The 25,112-nt window shown below is 42.2% G+C and overlaps 1 protein-coding gene across 1 annotated transcript in view; it reads left to right on the top strand.

Annotated features, from left to right (window-relative positions):
- si:ch73-103b11.2 (early endosome antigen 1) overlaps positions 1 to 25,112 on the top strand; it is a 54,587-nt gene that overhangs the window by 18,414 nt on the left and 11,061 nt on the right. Inside the window, 14 exon segments of the mRNA XM_037755849.1 lie at positions 8,014 to 8,165; positions 10,253 to 10,304; positions 10,306 to 10,338; positions 14,817 to 15,042; positions 15,351 to 15,924; positions 17,165 to 17,306; positions 17,478 to 17,594; positions 18,883 to 18,939; positions 19,054 to 19,122; positions 19,240 to 19,329; positions 21,545 to 21,654; positions 21,808 to 21,846; positions 22,925 to 23,672; positions 24,530 to 24,646. Of these exon segments, the coding sequence (XP_037611777.1) occupies positions 8,014 to 8,165; positions 10,253 to 10,304; positions 10,306 to 10,338; positions 14,817 to 15,042; positions 15,351 to 15,924; positions 17,165 to 17,306; positions 17,478 to 17,594; positions 18,883 to 18,939; positions 19,054 to 19,122; positions 19,240 to 19,329; positions 21,545 to 21,654; positions 21,808 to 21,846; positions 22,925 to 23,672; positions 24,530 to 24,646 (2,526 nt within the window).

The following is a 25,112-nucleotide window of genomic DNA, read 5'->3' as shown; positions in this document are numbered from 1 at the left end:
TTCACAGTGCTGACTGAGTTGCAGAAAATGGCTTCTTGTCAACTGTGTTGAATGAGAGAAAGATATTTCTGTGCCTCTTGTATTTTGATAAGAATAGTTTTCATTGGGACCCTGCGACTTTACAACAGCAACAGCATATAATGGGTGCCTATTCACCTTGGCCTACTTTCCATAGTGCTGTGTCAGAGCACCGTATGGGACGCTGCAGTTATCCAGACACTGCTGTTTTGGGGCACACTGTGATCTTGGAACAACTGTTTTTTGCAGTGGAGACAAAACGCTGATCCTAGAGCTGCAACTCTAGGATTTACTGCTCTACACGTCAGTGAGTGAATGGCACTCTATTGGAGAGAACACTAATAGACTTGAAGAACATGGCTGGTTAATAGTGGTGTCCATCTCTCGCAGGTTATCCAGTAATCATTATTGGCCTTGTTGCAATGAGCTTATGTTAGTGCACGCTGTTAATGGAGGTGTTTTATTTAGGACCTAATTGTTTCATCAGTTTGACATGCATTTGCACATGCATAACCCACACTTTCCTGCATCCATGGTCCACTACCCTGTCTGGGATGTGTGACAAAAGTAAAATGTTTCACAACACCTAATTTAGAGATGGCAAATAGCAACAAATATGCTCACTGTTGAGAAAACTGATTTCACAATCTGTAGCTTAAATCATTTCACCCTATGGGTTCTGTGTCAATTTTGGTTGAATTATGGGGCAGTGTTTTCTTAACAAATCCAATGTACGTGTTTTAAATTTGCTACCGCTTCGATTCACGTCTCTGACTGACTGCTTCTCCATGGCAACAGTTGCCAAGGCTCATGGGGATTGTAGTATGTATAGCTGTCCAGCATGCCAAAATAACGGACAAAACATAATTTTACTGAAACAAAGTTGAAATAATTAAAACTGGTTGCCATAACATAAACCTGTAGGATGGAGACATCTGGGAGAGTTGTTTGTATGTTCAGTAACACTGAGGATATTTAGATTTAGAGAAAAATTGATATGGAATACAGATTTTGGGACACTTCTCCTCCCACTTCACAACTCACAGTAAAGTCACAGTTTAGGGGACTTCTGTGACTCAAGACAGGTAATGTAGCCAGCTATCATGTACATTACTCTTTGACTAAAAGTAACCTTTTCGTACACATTGAAATAATTGTTTTTTACACATCATGCAAAAACATTAATTGATCGAATTAATTTGATGTATCGTTAAGCGAGGGTAAAAACTGAACTGATAGGTGGAGCAAGCAGACATAACGGGTATCGTTCATCACAGATGAGGTATGAAGAAAACACCAATTAGAAGAAAGATGTTTACAAATGAAAACACAGTAATGAAATTGAGGACAGTCTACATGCATACGTGTGCAGAGAGGAAAGAAGCAGCTTGGCAAGTATTAGATGGAGTCGGATAGCAGAGAAAGGAAAAAGTTACCCGTCTGGAAAACCACACACACTCTCAATGATTCTACTAGTCTGAGTCTGAACAGCCAACGCTGCGCAACATGACACAACTCGATCGCAGCACCTGTTTCTCCACCCGGCCCATTTACTCTGTCACCACCCAGACATACACTGACTGATTTCTCACACTCTGCCAGTGTGTTTTACGACTTTACATGATTGATAACGTTTAATTTACAATGCTGTGTGTAGTAGAATAAGAAAATAATGTATCATATGGAAATTGTTCTCTTTTGTACCCACACACCCACACATGCTTTTGATTATGCTGGGCTTGCCACCACTGTGTGTTGCCAAAGATCTGTAGCTTCAGCACAGTTGCAACTGATTGACCGATCCTAGCATTTTCTATTTGAAAAGAATCCTGCTGTACTAGCCAGAGAAAATGGTCTTCATCCTCCAACTCTCTCCCTCGTCTTCCTCCTCCTCTTCATTTGTCGACTGCTGGCCTCCTAACACAGCATTAAACCACCCACATCCTCTCACAGTTCTCTATAAGAGGAGCAGAGCTGCTACCACCCACAGTCCTCTCTGAAATACCTGGTACAAATATGTGTGAAATGCGTGGTGTTTGGATTTATTTTCCTCCGAATATTGTGTCGATACAGTGAACTCCCAGTTAGCCTTCACTACGGTGCTGTTGCTGTGTAACCAGGCTTAAGACAGATGCATATATACTGTAGCAGTCGTGAATGCTACGTCTTGAATGCATACCAGTGGAGTGAGGTGTATCTGAGAATGCCTGGAGGACTGTACTTGGCCCCTACAACAGAGATGTCAGATATCCACCATATGGTTCAGTCTGATTTTATAGCACTATAGGTTTGTCTAAAGTACAGGCAGGGGGTTGGTATTATAGCTGAAGCTAAGGTAAATACCACGTGTGATTGTACCGGTTTAACGTCTCAATATAGGGGGGGAATTATAGGACAGTGAGGACTCTGAAAACAGTGATGATTGTAATTTTGTCCATGGCCAATCTGTCAGCTCTAGTTCCTGGCCTGATTGCAATGTATATCTGTGTTTGTATGATTATTGTGGACTTGAGAAGGAGAGCGAGAGACAGTGGTTTGATGTTCCTCTGTAGCAAGAGTAGAGGTGACTCCATCCGTCTGGCACCTGAGGACATATCCCCGCAGCTGGTTGTTGCTCACTGGTATCAAAAATGTGTGTTTACCTCTGTTGTCCTAAGTTGCTAAGGAAAGATTTATTGCATAATTGCTGTTATCGGTAATGAGCAGAGGATGTTGGACCCCGAAAAGACCTGATTCTAGGCCATGTCCATGAGTCAGGATGAAGCAGTGCCATCAGCTTTCCTTTGGCTCCCATGGCTTCAATGATCAAAGTCAAATGGCTTTGGATGCAGGGTGATGAACTTGAGGATCTTGCTGTTACATGTCCAAAGAAGAGTAATGTAACTTAATGAGTGACGTAGCTTTTGAATTTGTCACCACCAACGCTGGCAGACAACCTGGCACCTAGTACCAAATAACAGATGTTTCTGATCAACTTACAGGTGTTCATCACTAACTCGGACGTTGAGCAATATTTTAGCTGCATTCATACTGATGAGAAAATGAGGTGAAAGTATTTTTTAAAAAAGATGTTGCAATATGTGACTCAGTCACATGACTAAATGCCATTTCATTTCCTCATGCTCCTCTTAAATGAGTCAGTTTAACTGCACTTTTGCTTTCCATGACTAGAAATGAGTCTGTCAAACCCAAAAATGTTGCTGGCAGAGGAAGGGAATTTGCTTCTCAACCAAAATTGAGAGTCGACCATCAGCCAGCTGCCAAAAGAAGCAAATATTTCTCCCGCTGTGTCATAAGGGAGAATGGGATGTTTTGCTAAGCTGCGGAATGGCCAAGAGTGAAGGAAGCCAAGGGTGCAAAGGCATGCTAATTACCATTTTCTAAACAGAGAGTTGGTTCCTAATGAACACTGTTAGAATGATACACACCATCTGGACAGAGATCACAAGACGTATGAATACTATATGGTACAGAGAGAAGAGAGGCCTAAAATATGCAGTAGATCAGCTGTAGTTCCTGAGTGGGTAATCTGGGAATAGTGTCTCCATTCACTCGTATTGCACGGCAACATAGATTTTTTTTTTTTTTTACTTTGAGCGCTTAAAAAAAGTGTTTTAGATATGAAGCTTCTCGTGGATCTGTTTTGTAGTGTTAGAGCTGCTGTTTTGATTTTTTTCCATTTACAATTGTACGACCCTGAGGACGTGTCCACCAAAGCATTTTTTCCCCAGCTTAAAACGCCAGGCGCTCCTCTGAAAACACTCAGCTGGGAGCACTTGAGAGTGCTTTGGGGGCGCAGCGTTTTTTCAGCTGAGGCGCTTTGGTTGCGTCTGGTTGCTATGATACGGAATACCCGCCGAAGTAAACATGTGGGCACAAGGTAGAGTGCTTCCTCTGGATGAAGGAAAAGCCGAAGCACGTAGGGAGAGAGAACGGCCCCGCCGCTCTATGTGGGTTCATTAGATTTTGTGGGCGAGGAAACATCTCAGCGAGTACGACTATTCGGTTCAGATTCAGATCAACTTTTTTTTATCCCACATGGGGAAATTTGTTTGGTGCACTGCTCCAGACATGAGGACAACATAAAGTCCACAGTAAAAATTTTAAAATGATAGCATAACATACACAATAAGACCACAACATACTCATGATAACATTTGATCACGTCTTTGTGGTAGGCTATTTGTCCTGCCCCTCATTCACTGTGATTGGATGGCTGTTAAAAAGTGACAGTGACGAGCGTAGTGTCTTACCCAAAGTTTAACATTTTTCGAACTCTTGACGCTGCTGGCGTTTTTAACATAGCATAAATATGCAGCGCTCCTATTGCAAAGCATTAAAAAACACACAAAAAAAAACGCTTTGGTTGACATAGCCCCTAACACCTGTTGGCTAAAACAAAACAATAAAAATGTTATATTAATTAATAAATAAGTTTTATAATTAATCAATGAAATACTCATACAGTATACTGTATTTACTTGATGCAATGATTGACAATATTTCGATTTGATGTTTGCCATTGAAGCACAGTATTCTAGTAAAGACTAATACTGTATGACAGCTAAAATTGCACATCTGGCTGTTGCTTTCAGTTAATCTTTTCACAGACGCATATCCCAATAAATATTGATGCTGATGCGAAATGCCCTTCTGCTCCCTCCATTCATCACAGAGTGGCCTAGAGAAACAAAATCTCTTTCTGATTTGTCCTTGCCTCCCCTTGAGACTCACCCTCTCCCATCCAGACAGCATTCATATTATTGTCTGAACAACTTCAGAGACAAGAATAAGTTTATGCTGCCTTCATAATTTCCATGCTCTGATCACAAAAGGACACTTGTTCGGTCCTCTTGTCTCTCGGTCATTTCCTTGTTGAGGGTTAAGGGGAGGAGTGGCTCTGTGGACTGTGGCGGCTGACAATCCCACATTGTGTGAACTGCTGCTGCTTCACAAAGGGCCCTTTGTGGAGAGCGGTGGCCCAGGAAGAGGGGACCGGGTCTAGGCTAGGTGACAGAGAGGTGTGGGTTCGGGGGGCCTGGGTCTGGGGGCTAGAGCCGTGGTGGCGGGCCCACAGTAGGGGCGTGTATTGGTGCTCAGCTGACACAGCGCTGGGACATGGAGGGTGCACACGTGTGAGAGGAGTCCCGTGCTGCTTATATACATATACTGTACTCCTACACAACCTGCTTTATGTAAGCACTCAAATCACCCTCAGAGGTGAGCAGCTTTATGGAAATAGGTTTTTAATCAGAGCTGTTGTCAGTCTATGATTTATTTTCTGCATCCCAGAGAATCTGATGCTGTGATTATAAAACTGGGGGCTTAAGCTGCTTGTACAACTGTTCCCAGAATTTGAAATATTTTGCTGTTTATCCTCCTCTGACTCCAGCTCAAGGACAAGCCCACATGTGCGGCGTACTCTAGATTTGTTTACTCAGACAGATGGCCCAGCACTCCAAAGTCAGAGTCCACAAAACCCCTTTTTTTCTGCTGCACTGCTGTTCTCCTTGACCACCAGCTTGAGACTTAATCTCCCCTTTTTTTTCCACCCTCTGTCCCCAAACCTCCTTCCTCTTTCCATGTCTGAGAGTGACAGGGCTCTCAGGTCAAGCTGACGCCAGTCTCTCTGTCCAGTCTGAAGCAGGCCTAGGCCCTCGCCCAGCTGTCCTGACGTCTATTTGTTCGTCTCTCTGTCATTCCCGGCTGTTGCCCTGGCCTCTCACCTTAGTGTCAAGAGCCCTCTGTGATCTTAAAGCCACGAGTATAAGAAGTTGAACCAAAACATAATGGCCGACTTCCTCTATGGCACTCTCGTTTTACCGTGAGAAATTGCAAAGGTTATACTACCTGATACATGCTGCCTCCTATTTTTCTCTTACTCTTAGCCTAGTAAAACCAACCTACTCCCCTTGCTCCAGTTTGCTGTGCCAAATTTTGACTGTGCTCTCTGCTACACTTACACTATAGACCGTGGTAAAAGAGCTGAGAATGAAAGTGACATTTAACAGTAACGAAGTAAACAGAGCCTCTCATTTGCCCTCAGGGTTGGATCACCACAAGCTGTTAACTATTGACTTCTCCGTCCACATTAGAGGCTTCCATTGCTCTGTCTCTGACAGGCTATGGTTATGCCGCACAAATTGGGTCCTTGAGTCAGATTTATTTGGTCACCAGCAAACTTGAATTTGATGCCTTTTAATTTTGTTTCCAGCTCTATCTCCTAATATATTCCGATCCGCTGAGGGCTGTAATTTATCATCTGTGGTTACCTGGTACTTATAGCTCGGAACCACTGTGGCATTTTGGTGTCTATAATTCTGCCCGTATGTTCAGTGCAGTGAAGGTAGGGCCCGAAAGCTGTTCAAACAGCCACCCATGCCCAGTGTGCTTAGTTATGCAGTACTCCTTTACTTCAGTGAACAAATATAAATCCCTCAGTCAACATGAGATTATCAAGGCTTCTTTCATTGCTCGTGTAAGTCATTTGAAGGTCAGACTAAGCAGAAGTCAATTTGCTTAACTAGTAATATTTGTGGTAATGTTGCAAATGTTTGTCTTCTGTATGTACGTTCTTTCTAAGAATGCATCTGCACAAATACTTTGCACGTAGAAAAACACAATTTTACAAAGTCAGTACAACTACCACAACAGGTTCACTTGGAGCGATGCAGTGCAATGAACTCTAAATAGAATATCTTATCTGTTCCAAGTTGAGCTATCCATTCATTGTAAATGAGCCGTGCCTCCATACAAAGCCACTGTGTGTGCTTGCATAAACCTGCATCTAAGTCATGTACACAAAGTAGTATTATTGTGGAAGTCCTGCGGTCACGTTATTTATGGCTGACAGATGGCATCCATGTTGGTGTGCATATTTGGGTTTACACCTCACAGCTAGTAGGCATCAGACAGATTAAACTCAAAACCGCTCAGTGAACCCATGAACTTGCACTGTTTATAAATGGAACAGACGGGTCCTTTTCACAGGTCCTTTCAGGCTCTTTCTAGTGGTAAAATATGCAACACGGCTGTGTGTTTTGGCTGAACTACCAACACTGATGTACACAGGCTATATTCACATTGGAATGGATGCAATGGGAATAATCCTGAAGTAAAACCATCTAATTAATTTGCTAAATACTGTAAATTAGTCTGATTTTAAAGCTGCAGTTGGTAACTTTGAGCAAATATGATAAAAGTTATTTTTTATAAAACTCCTCTGCCTCCTTTTAGTGCTCATAATGGCATTTGCCATTTTTCACAGCACCCAAAGGAAAACAACCAGTCAGATCCTAGCAGTCTCTGAGCAGCTTTCAAGCTCACAAAACTTACCAACTCCCATCAAACTGTCACACTAGGCAGCGCTGATCAAATATGAATCAAGATTATGTTACTGTAATGCCTATTTCTCGCCTCAAATGTTTTCAGAAACATATTTTAGTGTACTGTTTAGCTGTAAAATGAGAAAATTTGCTCCGGGCGGTGCTTCGTTTCGGCTCAACTGTTTTCAACCGGGCAGCCGGGTCACAAAAAGTGCCTCATTATTACTGTATTGATTATGGACTTAAGCCTTGATTGAATGGCGACTATCAACCAAATACAATAATGTCATGCCAAGTCAATCAGAGTTACCTAATGTCCCTGTCTAAAATCCCCCTAATTATTGCCAGAGCAATACTTTCTTTTTACAAATGGAGCTAGTGAAGTAAAATGCTGCATATATGATGCAATTATGTAATTACTCTCTCTTTTAAATGCTGCAATACATATCGCAAGAAACAAATAAATCACAGCGAGCCCTAACAGGAACATTTTCCTTTGCACAGACTGTGATTATATCATTGTGTGTGGTTTGCCAAGCTTGGCAGGAAAATTGATGCTGGGGCGGATTGTGTGAGAAGACGCACCATGTGGAGGGATATGTGGGCACGTCTGTTCACTTCCCCACTTAACACTTTTTTTTTATCTATGTGTTTCCGTTGTGTCCTCCAGCCCAGCACTCTACCCCAGGGGACAATCAATATGAACCAGTGCTCCGACGTCATCGATGGGGAGTCCAGAACGGGTCAGAAGAACTCGCTGTGCATCCTGACACCTGAGAAAGAGAACTTCATACGGGCAGAGTGTAAAGAAATCATCAACGGGTAAGACATAAGAACCAGGAATGGACAATCTACCATTATATTTTCATATATTAGGTATGATGAATAACTGCCTCAGGTGGGCAGTGTTGTTTGTGTTGCTCTCTATATTGGTTTGTGTGGTTTAGGGATGACAGAGACTTGCACAACGGAGAATAGCTGTGTGCAGCTGCCTTTGCTGCCAAAACCGCTCTGCCCCCTGCTGTCTCCTTTGGGCTGTGTTTTTCAGAGACTTGCAATCCACACTGCAGTGACAGAGCACATTCTTGAACTGTTCCCTCTCCCGGTGCTCACAAACACCCCCATATGCCTGGACACAGATCACAACACACAAGCTTTAAGGCCTCATAATTCAGTTGCCTCTTGTGCCTGTCCTCCAATGCTGCACATTCAAAGTCTGTTTTATGCACCGCACTCTCCCTCCTTGGCCGTAGCATACATATTATGGCTATTCTTAGGGAACTGTGACTCACAACACCTACTCTCTCTGTTATGCTACCTGCTATCACTGTACACCTCCCACTCACCCATCATCTGGCTCCCATGTGTTGGTTCTGGGCTGTCACACAATCCTATTAGCCCACGCAAAGGTTGCCATTACCTGGCAGTGGTTTAACAACCAGGGTTTTTTGAAAATATGTATTATTTTTCATGTCTTTCCTGGTTATGTAAAGCTCCTTTACAAATGTTTGATTCATTATGTTCCAGTATAAAAACAGGGCTGTGTGGGCACTCATTCATTTATAACTGTGTCACATTGTGTGACAGTTAAATGACACTCCACACCAAAGCACTCCTTACAGAGTGGGTGGAATAGAAAAATATTTCATAATGCATGAGTGTTGTGTACCATTGTCGATGACTTGATTATGCTCATCATAAAAGAGCCAGTGGTTTCAGTATGAAGCACGCATGAGGTCGTATATTTTACAATTACATGAGGATTAGTGGTAATCTTGACGGCTAATTTCAGATTTTATTAGTTAGTCCTGAGATCAAAAGTCCAGGTGAGTTTAGTTATATTTTGTCCACTTCATCATTCTTACAGTTGGTCAGTTTTTAGTAGACTAAAACTCGGGACACTTTGTCTTAAACCATGATCATTTTAGTCTAGTTTTAGACCTTACCTTGCACGGCAGCTGGATTCTCGCGATATCACGAGATCACACGAAAATTCATCTTTTCAGGCTTCATGTAATGCATTAGTGCCAATCAACGTCCTGTGAGGAGCTACTGGCAGCTATAAGGGCGCGGTTTAGATGTGTTTGATGACACGGAGGCGACTGTTCGTTCAAAACAACAATGGCGGCTCCTGAAGAGGTTAAGATAGATGCTGCAATAGATACAGCTATATAAGAACTGGAGAGTATTTCTTCAGTGGAAGAAGAGCAAAGAACGTCACTGTAGGCTATTCTCGATGGAAAAGATGTTTTCACTCTTCTCCCTTCATATGGTGCGTTGATCTGATTGGTTGAAGTTAGCCTGAGGCTAGACAGATAGTTCATCCAATCACCTGCCAAGTATGTTTTGAAAGTGCCTGCCCTTTTCCAAACAGTTTCAAATCACGGCCTCTCAGATGGTTCTGTGAAACAAACCAAGTGTGGGAGTATTATTTGTGCTGTGTAGTAAATAATGTAGTCTATTTATGCTTTTCTGGCATAATACTTAACTAAATCCACCCAGGCTAATTAGATGATAGTGTTCTCATGAATTGCCTTTAGTTTAGAGCCCACACAGAGCAAAACAAACAAACATACATTATCAAGGAAAATATAACATACCAAGCTGAGGCTTTAAGATGCTTTGTGTTGCCACCTAGAGGATTAGACGGTGACTAAAGGTTCCCTTTTGCTGCATTAGCTCACTGTTTAGACAGTAGAGGGTGTTTGATTTATAATATAGTTGTATCTTTTTCTCTCTGTCAGTGGTATTAGGTCATGCACATGCTTGTCCTGGCAAGTATAATGGTTTATATTTTGCTACAGAGAACTTTGTCCCAGTCATATATTGATCCACCATGGGTGCAGAGTTTGTATAGTCTGCATTTAGTGTCCCAAGAACAACACTTTGACTATTTTCACTGTTCGTAGGTGGCAGGAGGCTCTGACTGTATACCCCAGGACCAACAAGCAGAACCAGAAGAAAAAAACGCAAGGTTGATCCACCCACTCACCAGGTAATGCACCTATTCACACACACACACACTCCATAGCCAAGTGCTAAGCAACCAAATTCAGATGAAGGTCATGTGATAGTTTTGCTTGATGATGATTTCTTTGTCTTTATTGTGTAGGGATGGGCTCTTGAATGCTTAGTAATCCTGGCACATTTAAACCAGGGGACTCCTGTGCACACATGAATATCAGAGAATAAGGAGAGGATGATGTTACAACTGTAGGGAGAACGCAGATGAACAAAAATTGAGATAATTAGGTTTAGGTGATTAAATGAATTTGGTCATATCTGTACCAAGCGCAGCAACAATTCTGAGGCATATCTTGTTTATTATATCTGCGTTGAACTGCGTTAGAACTGAAGTATTTTCAAATGACAGATTGGCTCCTAGTATGAGTATTCTTTTTATGTTTGAGATAAGGTGAGCATTATAAATGATTCGCATGTGACGATGGTGCCGTTGCTACGCAGAGAAAGATCAAACATATATTTAAGGACAACATGTACAGTGGAAGTATGCAGTATGAAGGCTTTTCATCGGGCTGCCAGGAACATGATGAACAGTTTATGCTATCCATATTTCCGTTCTTGAGTTACATGATGTGGCAGTCTCAATAGGTGAATAGACTGCATGCCACATACTCCTACATTTATTTATACTTATTACGTGGCTTTGTTGAATACTCAAATCTGATTGGTCAATCACAGCGTTCTAAAGTCTGTTATTTCTTTATAGCAGACCGTTGCTATGTATAACAGACTGTTGCTATGGGCGCAGTTCTGATGCTCTGGCAGACCTTTTTTTTTGGTCAAATTATTGATTTCTTAAGGAAGTAGCCGTGTAATAAGCGTGATAATGTACAGCTAGCGATTATGGTCCCATTTAGAGTCAAATAGATCATAAAACAGGGTATGTTTTAGGACGTGGCTAACTTGTGATTGACAGGTCGCTACCACGGCGTTGTCCGGTCTGGGAGTTGTCTGTGTTTTCGTCTTACAACTTTAACCCTTTCACAGTGTGTTCCAGTTCATGAAAGATAATTCTAACCTTTTTGGTCGCCTAAAAATGTCTCATTCAGCGTTCGGTTGTACTTAGCTCCACCCTCTCGTGTCACTTCTGGTTGCAAAGAAACAACATGGTGACGGCCAAATACCAAGATGGTGATGGCCAAAATGCCGAACTCGAGGCATCAAAATGGCTCGCCACAAACCAATGGGTGATGTCACGCTGACGATGTCCACCTCTTATACACAGTCTATGGTCTAGATTGATTACAGTGGTCACTGATTAAGACCAAAAATTACAATTTTACACATTGTGGGCTATTATTCTGCAAGTCATGCTTGCATTATGTTTCCAACAATGTAGTTGTGTTCAGATGCAGAACAGATGACACACTTTTAATATATGTATAGTATCACCTGGTGAGAAGGACATCAAACATTAGTGAGCTATCAAAATTATTCCTGAGCAAACAATCAAGGATAATGATGACAGCCGCCTGCTAAAATAACATTCAGCAATGTGACCATGATCCTCTCGCTTGTTATGCTGCTGCACTCTGTTTCATGGTCCCGTCCAGCAGCTGCTGTCTCACCTGCCAGGCTTTTGCCTGTTCAGTCATTAACCTTGTGCACCTGGTCAAAACAGATTTTTTTTTTCTCCAAGTTAACGCTCAGTCAGATTCAGGACTTCATGTTATGTAAAAGTATCCTTGACCAACACAGTCTAAATCCCTGCCCTAAACCTTAAAAACTGAAATATCACAAATTTTAATTAACACAGCTATGGTGCCCTATGAAAGTATGGGAGTGCAAGAGCGTGCAACAGCTCAAAATGCTCATGAGGAATAGGGCAAAATCTTGTGAAATCACGTTACCTGAAGCAGAGACAACTCTACTACCATCATACCCTCATAGAAGATTTTTTTCTGATTTTCAAATGTTTTTAACATTATAGTGTTGTGAATTGTGAGTAAAATCCTTAAAATGTTCATGAAGGATCCTATAAATGTTTTCTAATTTCACACTCTGATAGCCCTGAGCCCTTGCAGACTTATGTACTGTACAATGCATGTCAAAGTCTGAGTCTGTAAAGGTGGACTTTGGGACCTGTCGTGCTGCTCATTAGCTAACTTTCCACATTGACCACGCTGTAGAGGAACCCAGAAAGAAAACTTCCCTTTGGAGAGCCATGTGTTTAGAAGGAATCTATAAAGAATCAAGTATATCCACACAAAGTTTAGCAACTAGGAAACAACAACGTCTGAGAGTAAGGTGAGCGCTGTGTGTGCCATCCATTAGAACTTTTCATGTCAGTGCAGTCAGATGTCTCCCTGGTAGGTAGAAATATAATAACAGGACAAGGTAAAGCTTTATTACCATAATAATGGTTTCAATAACAAGATGAAATACAGGCGCAAATCATAAAATATTGCACAGCCCACCCACCGTGGGATACAGCTTTCCCCCTTCCCTACCTCCGTTTTGATGTGAGGCCAAATTTGTGGCGAGTGCACACAAAATTCTCTCTGAAGTTCATTGTCTGGCTCCTCTAATGGCGGCGCCCCGAATCAGACTGTGACCTTGCTAGGCTGACACTAACAAGGCTCATTTGCAGAGGGACAGTGATGACACGGTGATGACCTTGACGGTGTCCCATCATGTGACCTCCATCATTTATGCCTGCTTTTCTGGTGTAGATGAGTTTAGCTGCTATAAACTATGATTGTATTTTATCTCAATAAGTTCCTGATATCTGCTTTTAACAATAATACTAGCTCAGAACCTGGTTGATGCTCTACAACAGGAATACATTTTTTTTTTCTTGCATGTGTGAAATGAGCAGCGCTTGAAATAACAGTCAAGCGGTCAAGGCTAAGCGACATAATTGAGGCTGATAATGTGTGAGGGTGATTACGCTTTCACTGCTTGTCTAATGTCAGTTTCTATAATTGTCTCATGGGCTGTTCAGCTGTTTTGGTTGGAAATGTGATATAGATTGTCACAGATAAGTATCCGCAGTTGTGTTAAGGCTCACATTTCCACCTGAAAGTTCTCCTCCCACTTTGACTTTTCTTACTGGAGGAGACGTATGCACGGAAACTGCTGTAAATATTTGAGCACTGTAACATGTTTGCCTTCTGGGTAGTGCCCTTAAATTGAAGCAGCTGACCTTGAGTACAAAGAAATATATGACAGGAAACTTATTTGTGTCTCATATTGCAACTGAAAGGAATTTTTACTTTCAGATTCTTGTGTTGGCTCTTAAAACACTTGTAATAATAGTGCTGTATGTCATAAATTTGCATGAATTTGGCCTAAATAAGAACAAAACTAAACACCACACTTCAAATAAAACAAAGTATGAAATCATCGAGACAGATTTTTGGGTCTACCTGTGTTGTTTATAAATCACCTCTACATAGCAAAGCATTAACATCAAAGGCTTTTTTGTGATTGGCAGGGTGGAGAAACTGCAAGCCAGTGTTTTTCCACTGAAGACATGAATGGACACCCAGTGAGTTCAGCTCGGCCAAACGTTTTATCCTGCTCCACCCTTAGTGGCTTCAAAAAATCCCCTGATAAATTCTTTTTATTATAATCCCAATCAATCCAGGTGAAGGGTGGAAAAAAAAAAGACATGCTTTTTGCTTCTCTGTGCGGTACTGAAAGAGTGATTCTTAGCACAACAGCATGTTTGTGGTGATTAAAATAGGCTGATTTTTGAAAGTCGCTTTGCTTTGGAAATCTTGCTTTCTCCTCTCATGAACTCAAATGAGTCTGCTGATTACCGAACACAACAGCAATGAGTGCTTAATTGATTTTGCTCTTTGTATTAATCAGATGAAGGTGATCCATATTATTTCTATCCTATAAATTATATTGCAATATATTCAGCCTCTATAGAATGTCTTTTTCAGTTTGTTTTTTCCTTTTAGTTTTCTTTGTATCAAATCTAAATAATACAGGTGCCAGGAATTAAGTTTTTGTTCTTTGTCAAGCTGTCAATCTTTCCCTTTCCACACATCCGCCTTCTCTCTTCCCAATTGTTTTCATTTTACCAATGATGAAGGCTGTATTCTTTTGCTTTGTCACTTTGATATTGGATTTAAATATTACATAAAAATCCAAGAAGTAAAAAAAAAAACAGACCAATGATGTGAAATCGTGTTCCACTTAACACCAAATCTCTTCAAACTAAAGCCACTGAATAGCCCAACTCTGAATGGGCCGCAAGCAGCTAATAAGTGAGATAACCTGGTTTAATGATACAGTAGTGCGAGTCGTGATTGGCTCATGATTGGACACCACTGTAGTTGAGAGTGGGCATACAGTTTTTACATTTACTTTTCAGTATTTGATTGTTCTTCCATCTTTTCCTTCTCGTATTCCTTGTTGTAGCCTCTCTGTGACCTTACCTCCCATTATGTCATTTCCTCTTCCCATCCACTCCTTCCAACCCCAACCCGCACCCAGGAGCCAGGCCCTGCCAAGGTGACGGTGACCAGCAGCGGCAGCGGAGGAAGCATCCCCTGCCTGCCCAGCAGCATCGCCAGTGCCGAGCGTGTCCCGATGAGCCGCGCCACTCTGTGGCAGGAGGAGAACCGCTGGAGCAGGGCCACCATCCCCTGCAGCCGCAGTGCCTCCTGTCTCAGCCAGCTGAGCCAGAGCCAACCAGACGCCAGTATCACTACTCAAGATGGTGAGGACTAAAACGATGCCATGCAAATTCCACAACATCTTGTATATATACTTATGCTATTGTTTCACTGTTAGATAAGGAAAACCATGTCAACAAAACATAAAGTCACTGTCACATGGCACATCTCACTTTTATTTAACTTCCTCATCTGAGGCTTAAGGATAAGATTGTTCAGGCACTTGGCCCACAGCCTTAACTGTTTGGGGACTTGGCTAACCATTTAGTCAAGCTATGTAATGTATGTTCACTACTTTAGCAACAGACTGTTTTGTGTGATTCATATCGGTGGCACTGTATCCTCGCTTCAGATGGCGGCACCATGAGCACTGGACGCAAGGTACGAGTGGAGAGTGGCTACTTTTCCCTGGAGAAGACCAAGTCGGAGCCTTTTCCACAGTCTCAGCCACCCCAGCCCCCCCAGCATCTGCCCCTGTCCTCTTCAGCATCTTCGTCCTCTTTAGGAGCTCTCAGTCCCAGGTACAACTCTGAGTCCGAATCCCAAACTTCCCCTTATCAACCCTCCCAAGATCCCCTCCCTTCTCCAGGTGCGCTTGTTTCCCCCAGCTACTCCACCATCAGCTCCTCCCAGAGCTCGCTGGACTCCGAGCCCAGCGGGACTACACCCTCCTGGGAGGCACGCAGTGGTGGTGGTGGTGGTGGTGGTGGTGGTAGTGGTGGAGGAAGTACCGGTAGTTTCGGGGGTGGAGGAGGCAGAGTGGGCCGGCCTGGCAGGGAGTACACATCGCTGTCTGATGTTCCACGGGCTCGCAGACTGAATTACCGCGAAGCCTTCCGCTCAGAAAAGAAGCGCCAAGAGCTGAGGGCACGGACACGGAGTCCCGGCAGAGAGGAGGTGGCTCGGATGTTTGGGGAGGAGCGCAGGTAAGAGGTTATGGATAAATGTCATGCTCGGCACACTGGAATTTTAAGACGCATGTCTCCATAGCAGAATTATACATTCAGATTCACTTGTGATTATAATGGCAGCCAAACATGATTAATAATCATTAATGAGCCACTGGTTGTTAGCCCTTGACATAGCTTTAAAACATATAGATAGCATGCCAAGTAATCAATTATGTGAAGCCCATGCATTGCTTAAAGCATCAGCATTTTAGCTTTTTAGCACCACCCTGTGGCGCTCCTGTATCTTAAGCATCTTTTGTTATTGCTGCCTCCCCTAGCCTACCAGTGGTTTGCCAGTATTGATTTTGGGGGGGATTGAAATGCATGTTTTACTTTCTTTTCTATTGATCTCTTACCTTTTTGCTCTTGCTACTTTGCTAGTTTGTTTTGTCGTTTCAATCTTTTCCAGGGTGCTACTGAACCGAGCTTCTCAGAGCTAATGCTCAACCAACCCTTCCACCCCTGTCCCAATGCTGTTCCCTGCTGGTCACCGCTGATTCCTGCTTTCTATCATTTCATCTCTGCACTGCCTGGGAGCACACACAAACACACTGTTTCATAAATACTTGATTTACTGTATATACATACTGGTGGTTGGTACTGATGGTGGGTTTACATACAGCTTGGTCTCTCCTCCTTTCTCGTGCAGACAAACACACACTGTACACACATATTAACAAGTGCAAACCTTAAGGTAACCCCGACTATATTACCATTGCTGCTACTTCTGCAATTTGTTTAATCCACCATCCTAGTCATTTTCCTTTTCTTCTAAAGATTAATTTCATCATATAACACCTAATCTTTATTCTTTGTATCTCTGTATTGTTCTCTTCGGGGATATTACCTCTACCTTGCACATTGTTGGCTATGAAAGGGACTTTGAGTCTAGAATGATGTCCTAAGTCAAACTTTCTACGTATTATGCAAATGTTGAACTGAAACGACTGTGTATTCTTTATGGACAAGTATTTTGGCTCAAAGTTTCTTTCATATCATGCTTTGGGCTTGTTTTTATTCCGATTCTGCCACCTTTTGAGGATGATGTGCTGCATTTTTAAGAGCAGTTTTTTTTTGTATGCTGCAAAATGTCATTTGTAAAGAATGGTTAAGATATTTAACTCATTGTCAGACAAGAATTTAAAATTGAGTGAAATACTATATGTGCTGTGTATCGAGTACATCTCGGAAAAGAACGGTCTTTTGTGTCTCTCAGGCGTTCTCAAATCATTGGCCGATATGAGGAGGGTCAGCCTGTAGAGCGCATGGACACAAGCAGCTCCACTGAGCCCTCTGCTAACACCACGCTAATCCAGAGACAAGGCCGCAGCGAGAGGCGCTATCTGGCTAACAAACATGTATGTTATTCTCTTTGTTAATCCTGAGCAACTAAATCTAAAAAAGTGAAAATTACTGGAATAATTCACTGAATGCTATATGTAATATACTGTACAATGAGAGTTAGACCTAATCTCCCAACTTTGATAAGGGATTACTTGTAATTTCTAATACTCATTTTATATTTATAGGAGATGTCACTGGATGCAGGAAAGGACCGTTCGGTCCCTGATGTGTCCAGCTCCACTTTCGCTAATTTAAGAAGAGCCAAGTCACTGGACCGCAGAGTCACCGAGTCCTCAATGACTGTGAGTAATGACAATATAGGGGCCATAACTACTACAAAATAATTTCAAGGTCCCATTTAAATGCCTTTGTGATTCAAGATTGAGATGCAAAGAAAAGGGTGTGATCCCTCACCACCTTCCCACCCATGAAAACTGCCAATTGTGATCAATAGAGCACTTCCAGAAGCGCTGCAGCATAGATTGAACCCATTATGCTGCAGTGGTGGTTTGTTTTATTGTTAGTTTTTTCTCCCTCTGCACCACTTGAACCAACTGTTTTTGCAATGTGCACTGCTCAGGAGAATGACAGTATGCCCTGGTCAGCGCGCATAATTGAACTTCAATTACGCATGCCCCCAAACACCATTACGACTCCACATGCTGCCGCATAGACAATCTTATATAAGCATTTGTTTTCTTCAGCTTTCACAAGTGAGATTAAAGTAGCCTTAAAGTTGCTCAAGGTTGCGCTGGTATCTTCCTGTCGTCTGACTCATACCAGTCTGACAAACTGCTACTGATCCGAGGTCCGTTCAGAGCTGCAGGGGTGATCCAGTCAGAGTGCGGTTGGTCTCTCTGGCCGAGCTGCAGCTGCCAGATCCCCCGCCCACTCAAACACACACCCACATTCATGTACACACCACTGCCGCCACCGCTACTGATGACTATAAATAGCCAGCACAGAAGCAGCCGCAGTCGTGTATATGTCCCCGGGATAGACGGAAAGAAACAGATTGTCAACATATGAAGTGAAGGCAGTTAGCCATCAGAATGACTCTCTGCCAGGCCGTGACACCACACCTGATGAAGCTCAACAAAAACAAGGTATTGTTGAGTGAGCAGAGGCCCGGTTTTGGACGGATGATTGACTTTAGAGTCTATAAACAGACTTGAGCTTGGTTTCAATGTGCAGCAGTTTGTGTTTCACAGGGAAAGTCCAGCTCCCGCCAGTCGGTCTATTTAGCTGGAGCCACGTATCTGCACTTATACTTCCTGAGCTGAGCTAGTGACCTAAATGTAAACAAATGCACATAAATGCAGTAGTGTTTAGGGAGATGTCAATTATATATTCTGATTACATCAGTGATGAATGCTCACTCAGTTTAGTAGTAGGACGTCTAATATAGTGATAAATTAGCACAAAATGTTTCTGCAAAATATTATTTGTTTTTTGGTTTTTATTAATGTGGTCGATGTTTAATTGAATTTCACTTCTAAGTGGTAGCTGAATTTCCTTTTATTGATTTTTAATGAGTTAATCTAATTGCATCATATAATATCACATTGCTCTAATCTGTTTTAATTGCAGCCAGATCTGCTGAACTTCAAAAAAGGATGGATGACAAAGCTGTATGAAGATGGAATGGTAATTTGCTTTTATTAGTGGGATTAAATGACATCTGTTTCTACTAAATACAATCATATTATACTCTTAGAGAACTGGTGAAATCTAAATAATGGTGTCTTTTTCCCCTTTTAGTGGAAGAAACACTGGTTTGTCCTGACAGATCAGAGTTTGAGGTACTACAAGGACTCGATAGCAGAGGAGGTAAAACTTGTCTTCAAAACGCTGTGTGGTTTTGACAGTTAATTTAAATGAATAGGCAATTAACAAGGACGTTTTTGTTGTTCGTTCTATTTTGGTTTGTTTTCTTTTACTCTTCAGGCTTCAGAAGTGGATGGTGAGATTGACCTCTCCACATGTTATGATGTCAAAGAGTTCCCGGTCCAGAGGAATTACGGCTTCCAAATCATGGTGAGTGTTGATTCTTCATGTCATTGATTGTCCCGCGTCGTTAATCACCAGCAAAGATGAATCTCATTGTCCACACACTTGAGCCCTGCTGTCTCCTGACAGTCTATAAACAGCCTTACACACCATGTGGTGAAACGTTAGGTATCAGGTTTTGTCTTTCTGGAACGATTCTTTGTCTGTCATGACGGATGTCACTTGACTTGTCATCTCTCTGCGTGAAGCTGACATCATCGTGCTCTAAATCTGCTCCAGCCGTCGCCAGCCCTCCTTTTCTCTCTGAACCCATCTGTCCCTCATCCTTCACAATATGTTTACCTACATGTAACCTCTTGCATTCAAAAGCCCTGTCCTTGTCCACGTTTAATCAAGGACACTCACGTTTTAAAAACAATTATGTTTACGGTAGTTTAACTCTGAACCATAATTGCACAACAGTTGTTGTGCACTTCTATGAATCCTGCAGGGAACCCAATGACAGAATGCTTTCGTCATATAATCCTTTGGCCATTAAACATTTTTAGCACTTGTTGCCGGCAAAATACTTACCAGACGCATATAGTTGCAATCCAGTTCAATCGTAATCCATCTGATGTCAGTGTGGGTTTTGCTCCTGCTACATATAGATTTAATCTTCCCATAATATTCCAATACGAGGAGAGCGGGGGCTACAAGGTCATTTCTTTTGTTTACATTAGGTTGATGCAGCTTCCACAGCTACTTTCTCTAGAGGAAGTCAGAAATAGAGAAGTCGAGGGGATCGTTGTCTCTTTGGCTGAGAACAACATGGGTTTGATGTCGAGAAATTAATAACTCCAGTATTTATGTCTACTCCCTCTGCTCCATGGTCAGACTGTAAGCGGCTGTTGTTCTGTCATTGCAGTTAAAGCAGTGGGATGACGTTTCAGTTTATTCAAAACAAAGTAAAGATACAAGTACATCATCATAATAATGATAATAATAATGGAGATATGTGAACTGAAACACCCTGATAAGCTATCTAAATCTTGAAAATATGGGACCAGACACTAAGCATAGTAAACATACATTAAATATTAACACATTGTCTAGATTTGGAAAAATTGCATGTATCATACAGTAACATTTTACAACCTACGAAACACCTAAGACTAAACCAAAGACCCTACAAAATAACCAACCTAACCCTAACTACTAAATGGTCCCAAAACATTTATTCCATCAGTCTTACAATAAATAGAGACATATGGCGAGTTAAGTTAAATATATTGCACACACAGTAAAGCTGAGTTACAAGGCCATTAAACGCAGGATGCCTCTGTTTAAAGGGAGATTTCTACTGCTCAGACAGTTTTCCAAAAATGTATATATTTTGCAATCTAGGGCTTTAAGAAGACAAAGCAACAGGGTCTAGTGCAATGGGTCTTCAGGGCAACAACAGCAATACACACATAAAATAAATGGTTTGACATAAGGTTTTTGTAAATGGTTGCCTCTGTTGGACTGTCAAAACTCTGCATTTTGCTATTACTTTGTAGCAAAAGGGGAGCAGCAATCATAGAGGACAAAATCTAGCAAATCACACCTACAGTAGCGGAGTGTTATATAGATTTGTTTACACAGTCAAGTTGAATGTATTGCACATAAAACGGAAACCTCCTCTGTTACTTGTGTTACTTTTCTTGAATGGTGTAGTGGCAGCCTAAAAATACACATCTTCTCTTCAGCTTTGCGTCAGTGTGATGCGTTATTGTTCTGCTTTTAAGAAAGCTTTCAAAGCTTGAGCTAAGTGCAGTTTAACAGCAGAGTAAAGCAAAGGAGAAGTGAGCCCATTTTCATTTCAAAGTTTTTTCAGCCATTATTCTACTGCTGATAAAACTGCAAAGTTGTTTTGCTCAAAATGTACTCCTCTTTGAGTTAGAAGCATTCTGCATTAAAGCTACTTTTACAAATACAATTATTTCAAAGAAGTTACTGAAGGGCATCGAATGTAGTAAACATGAATTGTCCACACACCTCTGGTTACAGTCATTGAAAGAAGAGCAACAAATGAGTCTGCCCACTGAAACAGGAAATGCCTTGCATTGTCTGCGTTATTCCACTGCTGAACATCTTAATTCTATTTTAGGCTCGTACAAAAACAAGTGCTTTGTTTTCTTAAAGTGTCAAAAAGGTATTTAAATCGACATGTTGTCTCATCCCTGTCAGTCATGTGAATGAAATGCCTTTCTGTTTTCAGTGTAAAGATGGAGCGTGCACCCTGTCAGCCATGACCTCCGGAATCCGTCGCAACTGGATTCAGGCCATCATGAAGAATGTGCGACCCACTATTGCCCCCGATGTCACGCGGTAATACCCAAAGAGGATTAACACTTTAACCACTGGCAGATATAACAGCTGCTTTTTCTCACATATTTTATTTTAATCCCCTCTCTCCTCCTCACTCTCTGCTTTCCTTCTTTCTCTTCCTCCCTCATCCGGTATTTTTCAACCTGCTTCCAGGAAAAACATCTCTCTGAAACTATCCGTTCTGAAGCCCAGGTTGGAGTGCTTGTGTGTTGAATATGTCCCCCCTTCCTCCGACAGTGATGTAATGGCTCGGCGATGTCAGCCCTAGCGTGTTTGTTGTCCCGCCCTATGTCATGTGATTGTCGAGTAATGTCTCCTCGTCAGTTGTGCCACTGTAGAGACACACACTGCAATCACATCAACATACTAGAATAACCTACCCGACCTTGTGTTGATCAACAGCAGAGAGTGATTTTAATGATCATAGTAGTGCGACTGTCCACTCAGGAACTTTTGGAAGTGATCACAGAACAACAACAAACTGCAGCACAGATGGAACAAAAACTTTGAGTGAATAGAGGGAAGAGCTGGAATATAAATATCTATTTTTTTGCTGTAACTGTTCGAAAACAACAGTTTTTTTGTGTTTTTAAAAGAGTATTGCTTTCAGATGGGTCATCACGCCTGATATTGTACACATGCTCTGACCCGCATGGACTGAGTCACACACTCTGCCAGTGTGTCTCTAAGGCAGCTCTCTCCAAGGGGAGAATGTGTGATATTTTTGGTATTTCTGCAAAGACGCCTCACAGACACCTCCTTTCTCATTCTCGAGCTCTGTCCCTTCTCATTTTCCCCTTACTCATACCTCCTGACACCTCCACACACAACGTGGTGAAAATAGATTATTCCGTCAGGTCACTCTTTTTAAAATGCTCTGCCCCTCAACACTGCCAAGTGCCAATCAAACACGTTTCTTCACATGAAGCTACTACACTATACAAATAGCATCAACATAGCAGCTAAAGGCAGGAGTCTGCCATCAGGCTTACCTCAGATCATGACTGTTGACAGCAAAGCCGCTTTCAGCCTAATGTAGTCTGCCATATAAGCATTTTGATGTGCTTTGACTTGAATGCATTTCACTGATTATCATGCTTTTACTGCACAGTTTAATGATGCTGCTCTGCTACAAATGTATGCATTGTTGTTTGTCCAGCTTTATGTAATAGTATTGTAGCTTCAGCTGATGTAAATGTAAAAATTCATCATCGCATCCTGTGAAAATCATCTTACATATCTTTCTTTTTTTGTGTTTTTGTTAACTCAGATCCCTCCCCGAGGAAAAAGCCCACGTGATGTTGGAGCCATGTCCACAGGCCGCCCCTGAGCCAAGCCCTGGTCCTGAGGCCCCCAAGTCTGTCGTCCACATACAGTCAGCTGGCAACAATGCCTCCGAGCCCCGCAAAAGCCGAGTTCGCGAGCGCAGACGAGAGGGTCGCTCCAAGACTTTTGACTGGTCTGAGTTCAAAATGGAACGAACGGAAAAGCCCGCGAATGAACGAGCGGACACAGTCGACCTCAGCTCGTCATTCTCCACGACGTCCTCATATTGCTCTCCCTCCTCGTCCCCTTCCTCATTAGCGTCCTCTCCCATCTCTACCTCCTCCATCCAAACCTCTTCTGTGTCAGGTGCTCACCCACCTTCCGTGACAGCAGAAAAGGAGAGTGTTAGGAGGGGTGTCCCTCCACACAGCACAACCAGTGCAACCCACATGCCAAATACTGTTACTGTTACCATGACCTCCACGCTACATACCACACCACCGGCACAGCCGTCGATACCTGAATGCCAAGAGCAAGGAAGGATGGAAGTAGACCACCCTACAGTCACGCATCCTGCTAGTGAACACAAGAAGGACAACAAAACCTCAGAAGTCCGAGAAGAGATTGAGCATCGATGGCATCAGGTGGAGACGACACCGTTAAGAGAAGAGAAGCAAGTGCCCATCAACACAGCTTCAAGAAACTCTGACAGATTGCCTGCACATGAGCTTGCTGCACTGCTAGACAAAGAGGTGCGTTTCCTCAGTGTGGTGATATACATAGAGATGTCACCATATCAGAAATTTTGTAGTTAATACCAATACCAGTGAAATTCCACGATTCGCGATACCAATTCAATACCACGGTCAAAAACTCAAAAGTCAGATATAGTCGTCTAGATGGGGCAGTAATATTATAAAAAGCTTTCAGAATAATAAACTCCATTATGCCCTTTGACAAAGATGTGGCGTGTATAACTATTTCAGCCTTCTGTCAGCTGCGTCCCCGACTCCGGTGGTGTGCAACAGACTTGAGAGCAAGTAAAAAAATAAATATAAAAACATGATTCAAAGTGTTAAGCACCCACAGCATACAGCCAGCTGTCCTTTCTGTAGTTGGGAGTTTAAACTGTGTTGCTTTTAGCCTGGATTATGTTTTAAACTTCTTTTGTATTTGTGTAATATTATCATACGATCTTCGCACCGAGCTCTGATTGGTCAGTAGGCGGTGCTTTTATACGAGTTGATCTCTTATCTTGAACATAGCCTGCTGCGGATCAGGTTAGGTGTCCAGCATAAGATACCTTGGCGATCTACCCCAGAAAGAAGTGAACCACCGTCATAGGTCTGAAAACCCAGGGTTAACCCTGAAGTTACATTGCTAACCGCAAATCCTGCTTCATAGTACAGGCCTCAAGACGCATTGATAGTGAGTTTACTGTGTCTTTTCGGATTTTAAACGCCGTTGGTACTCGTATTTCTATGAGACTGTCACATTTTCAGAATTTTGGCATCTTTTGGAAGTATCGGTTCTTGTGACATCCCCAGATATACATATATATGAGCATCTTGTGCAATTTATTATTCCTTCTCTTTCTTTCTTTGTTCAGTTGGGACAGAAGCAGCAGGAGCTGGACCGACTACAGAAGCAAAACAACGCTTTAAAAGAACAGTTGGAAAATGCTCTAGGGAGGGAGCAAAGTGCCAGAGAGGGCTATGTACTGCAGGTACTACACTCACCACCCACCGTGCAGGATTAGTATGGGTTTTTAAAATTGACAACATGTACAAATAGCAACATGAAATCTTGAGCATTAAAATGTTTATAATGGTTTTAAGGTTTGCAAGGTAGTATACATGTATTGGTCAAACGTGGTGCAGTAAATGCTATCAACTGTACCTAGATTGTATTTTTGTTATACAGTCTACTCGCTCATGATGGACCAGATTTATGTGTGGCTACTGTAACTTGTATAAGATTCTACTAACAGGTGTGGGTGCTTATTCTCTGAAACTGATACGCATGGTTGTGGTGTTCTTAGCATGAGTTTTCACTAACTGTTTTTACGGAGTTTCACATCTCCTGGGAAAATAATTGATTTGATCTGATATGCTCGAGGTAAGAAACTTGATCAAGAAGCCTTGCGCTGTGCTTTTTCTCTCTGTTCATTTGTGCTTTTCTCTGTGTGCCCT

The sequence above is a fragment of the Sebastes umbrosus genome, chromosome 20 (genome assembly GCF_015220745.1).
Source record: "Sebastes umbrosus isolate fSebUmb1 chromosome 20, fSebUmb1.pri, whole genome shotgun sequence".
In the NCBI taxonomy this organism is placed as follows: Eukaryota; Metazoa; Chordata; class Actinopteri; order Perciformes; family Sebastidae; genus Sebastes; species Sebastes umbrosus.
This window is presented reverse-complemented; position numbering and strand designations above follow the sequence as displayed.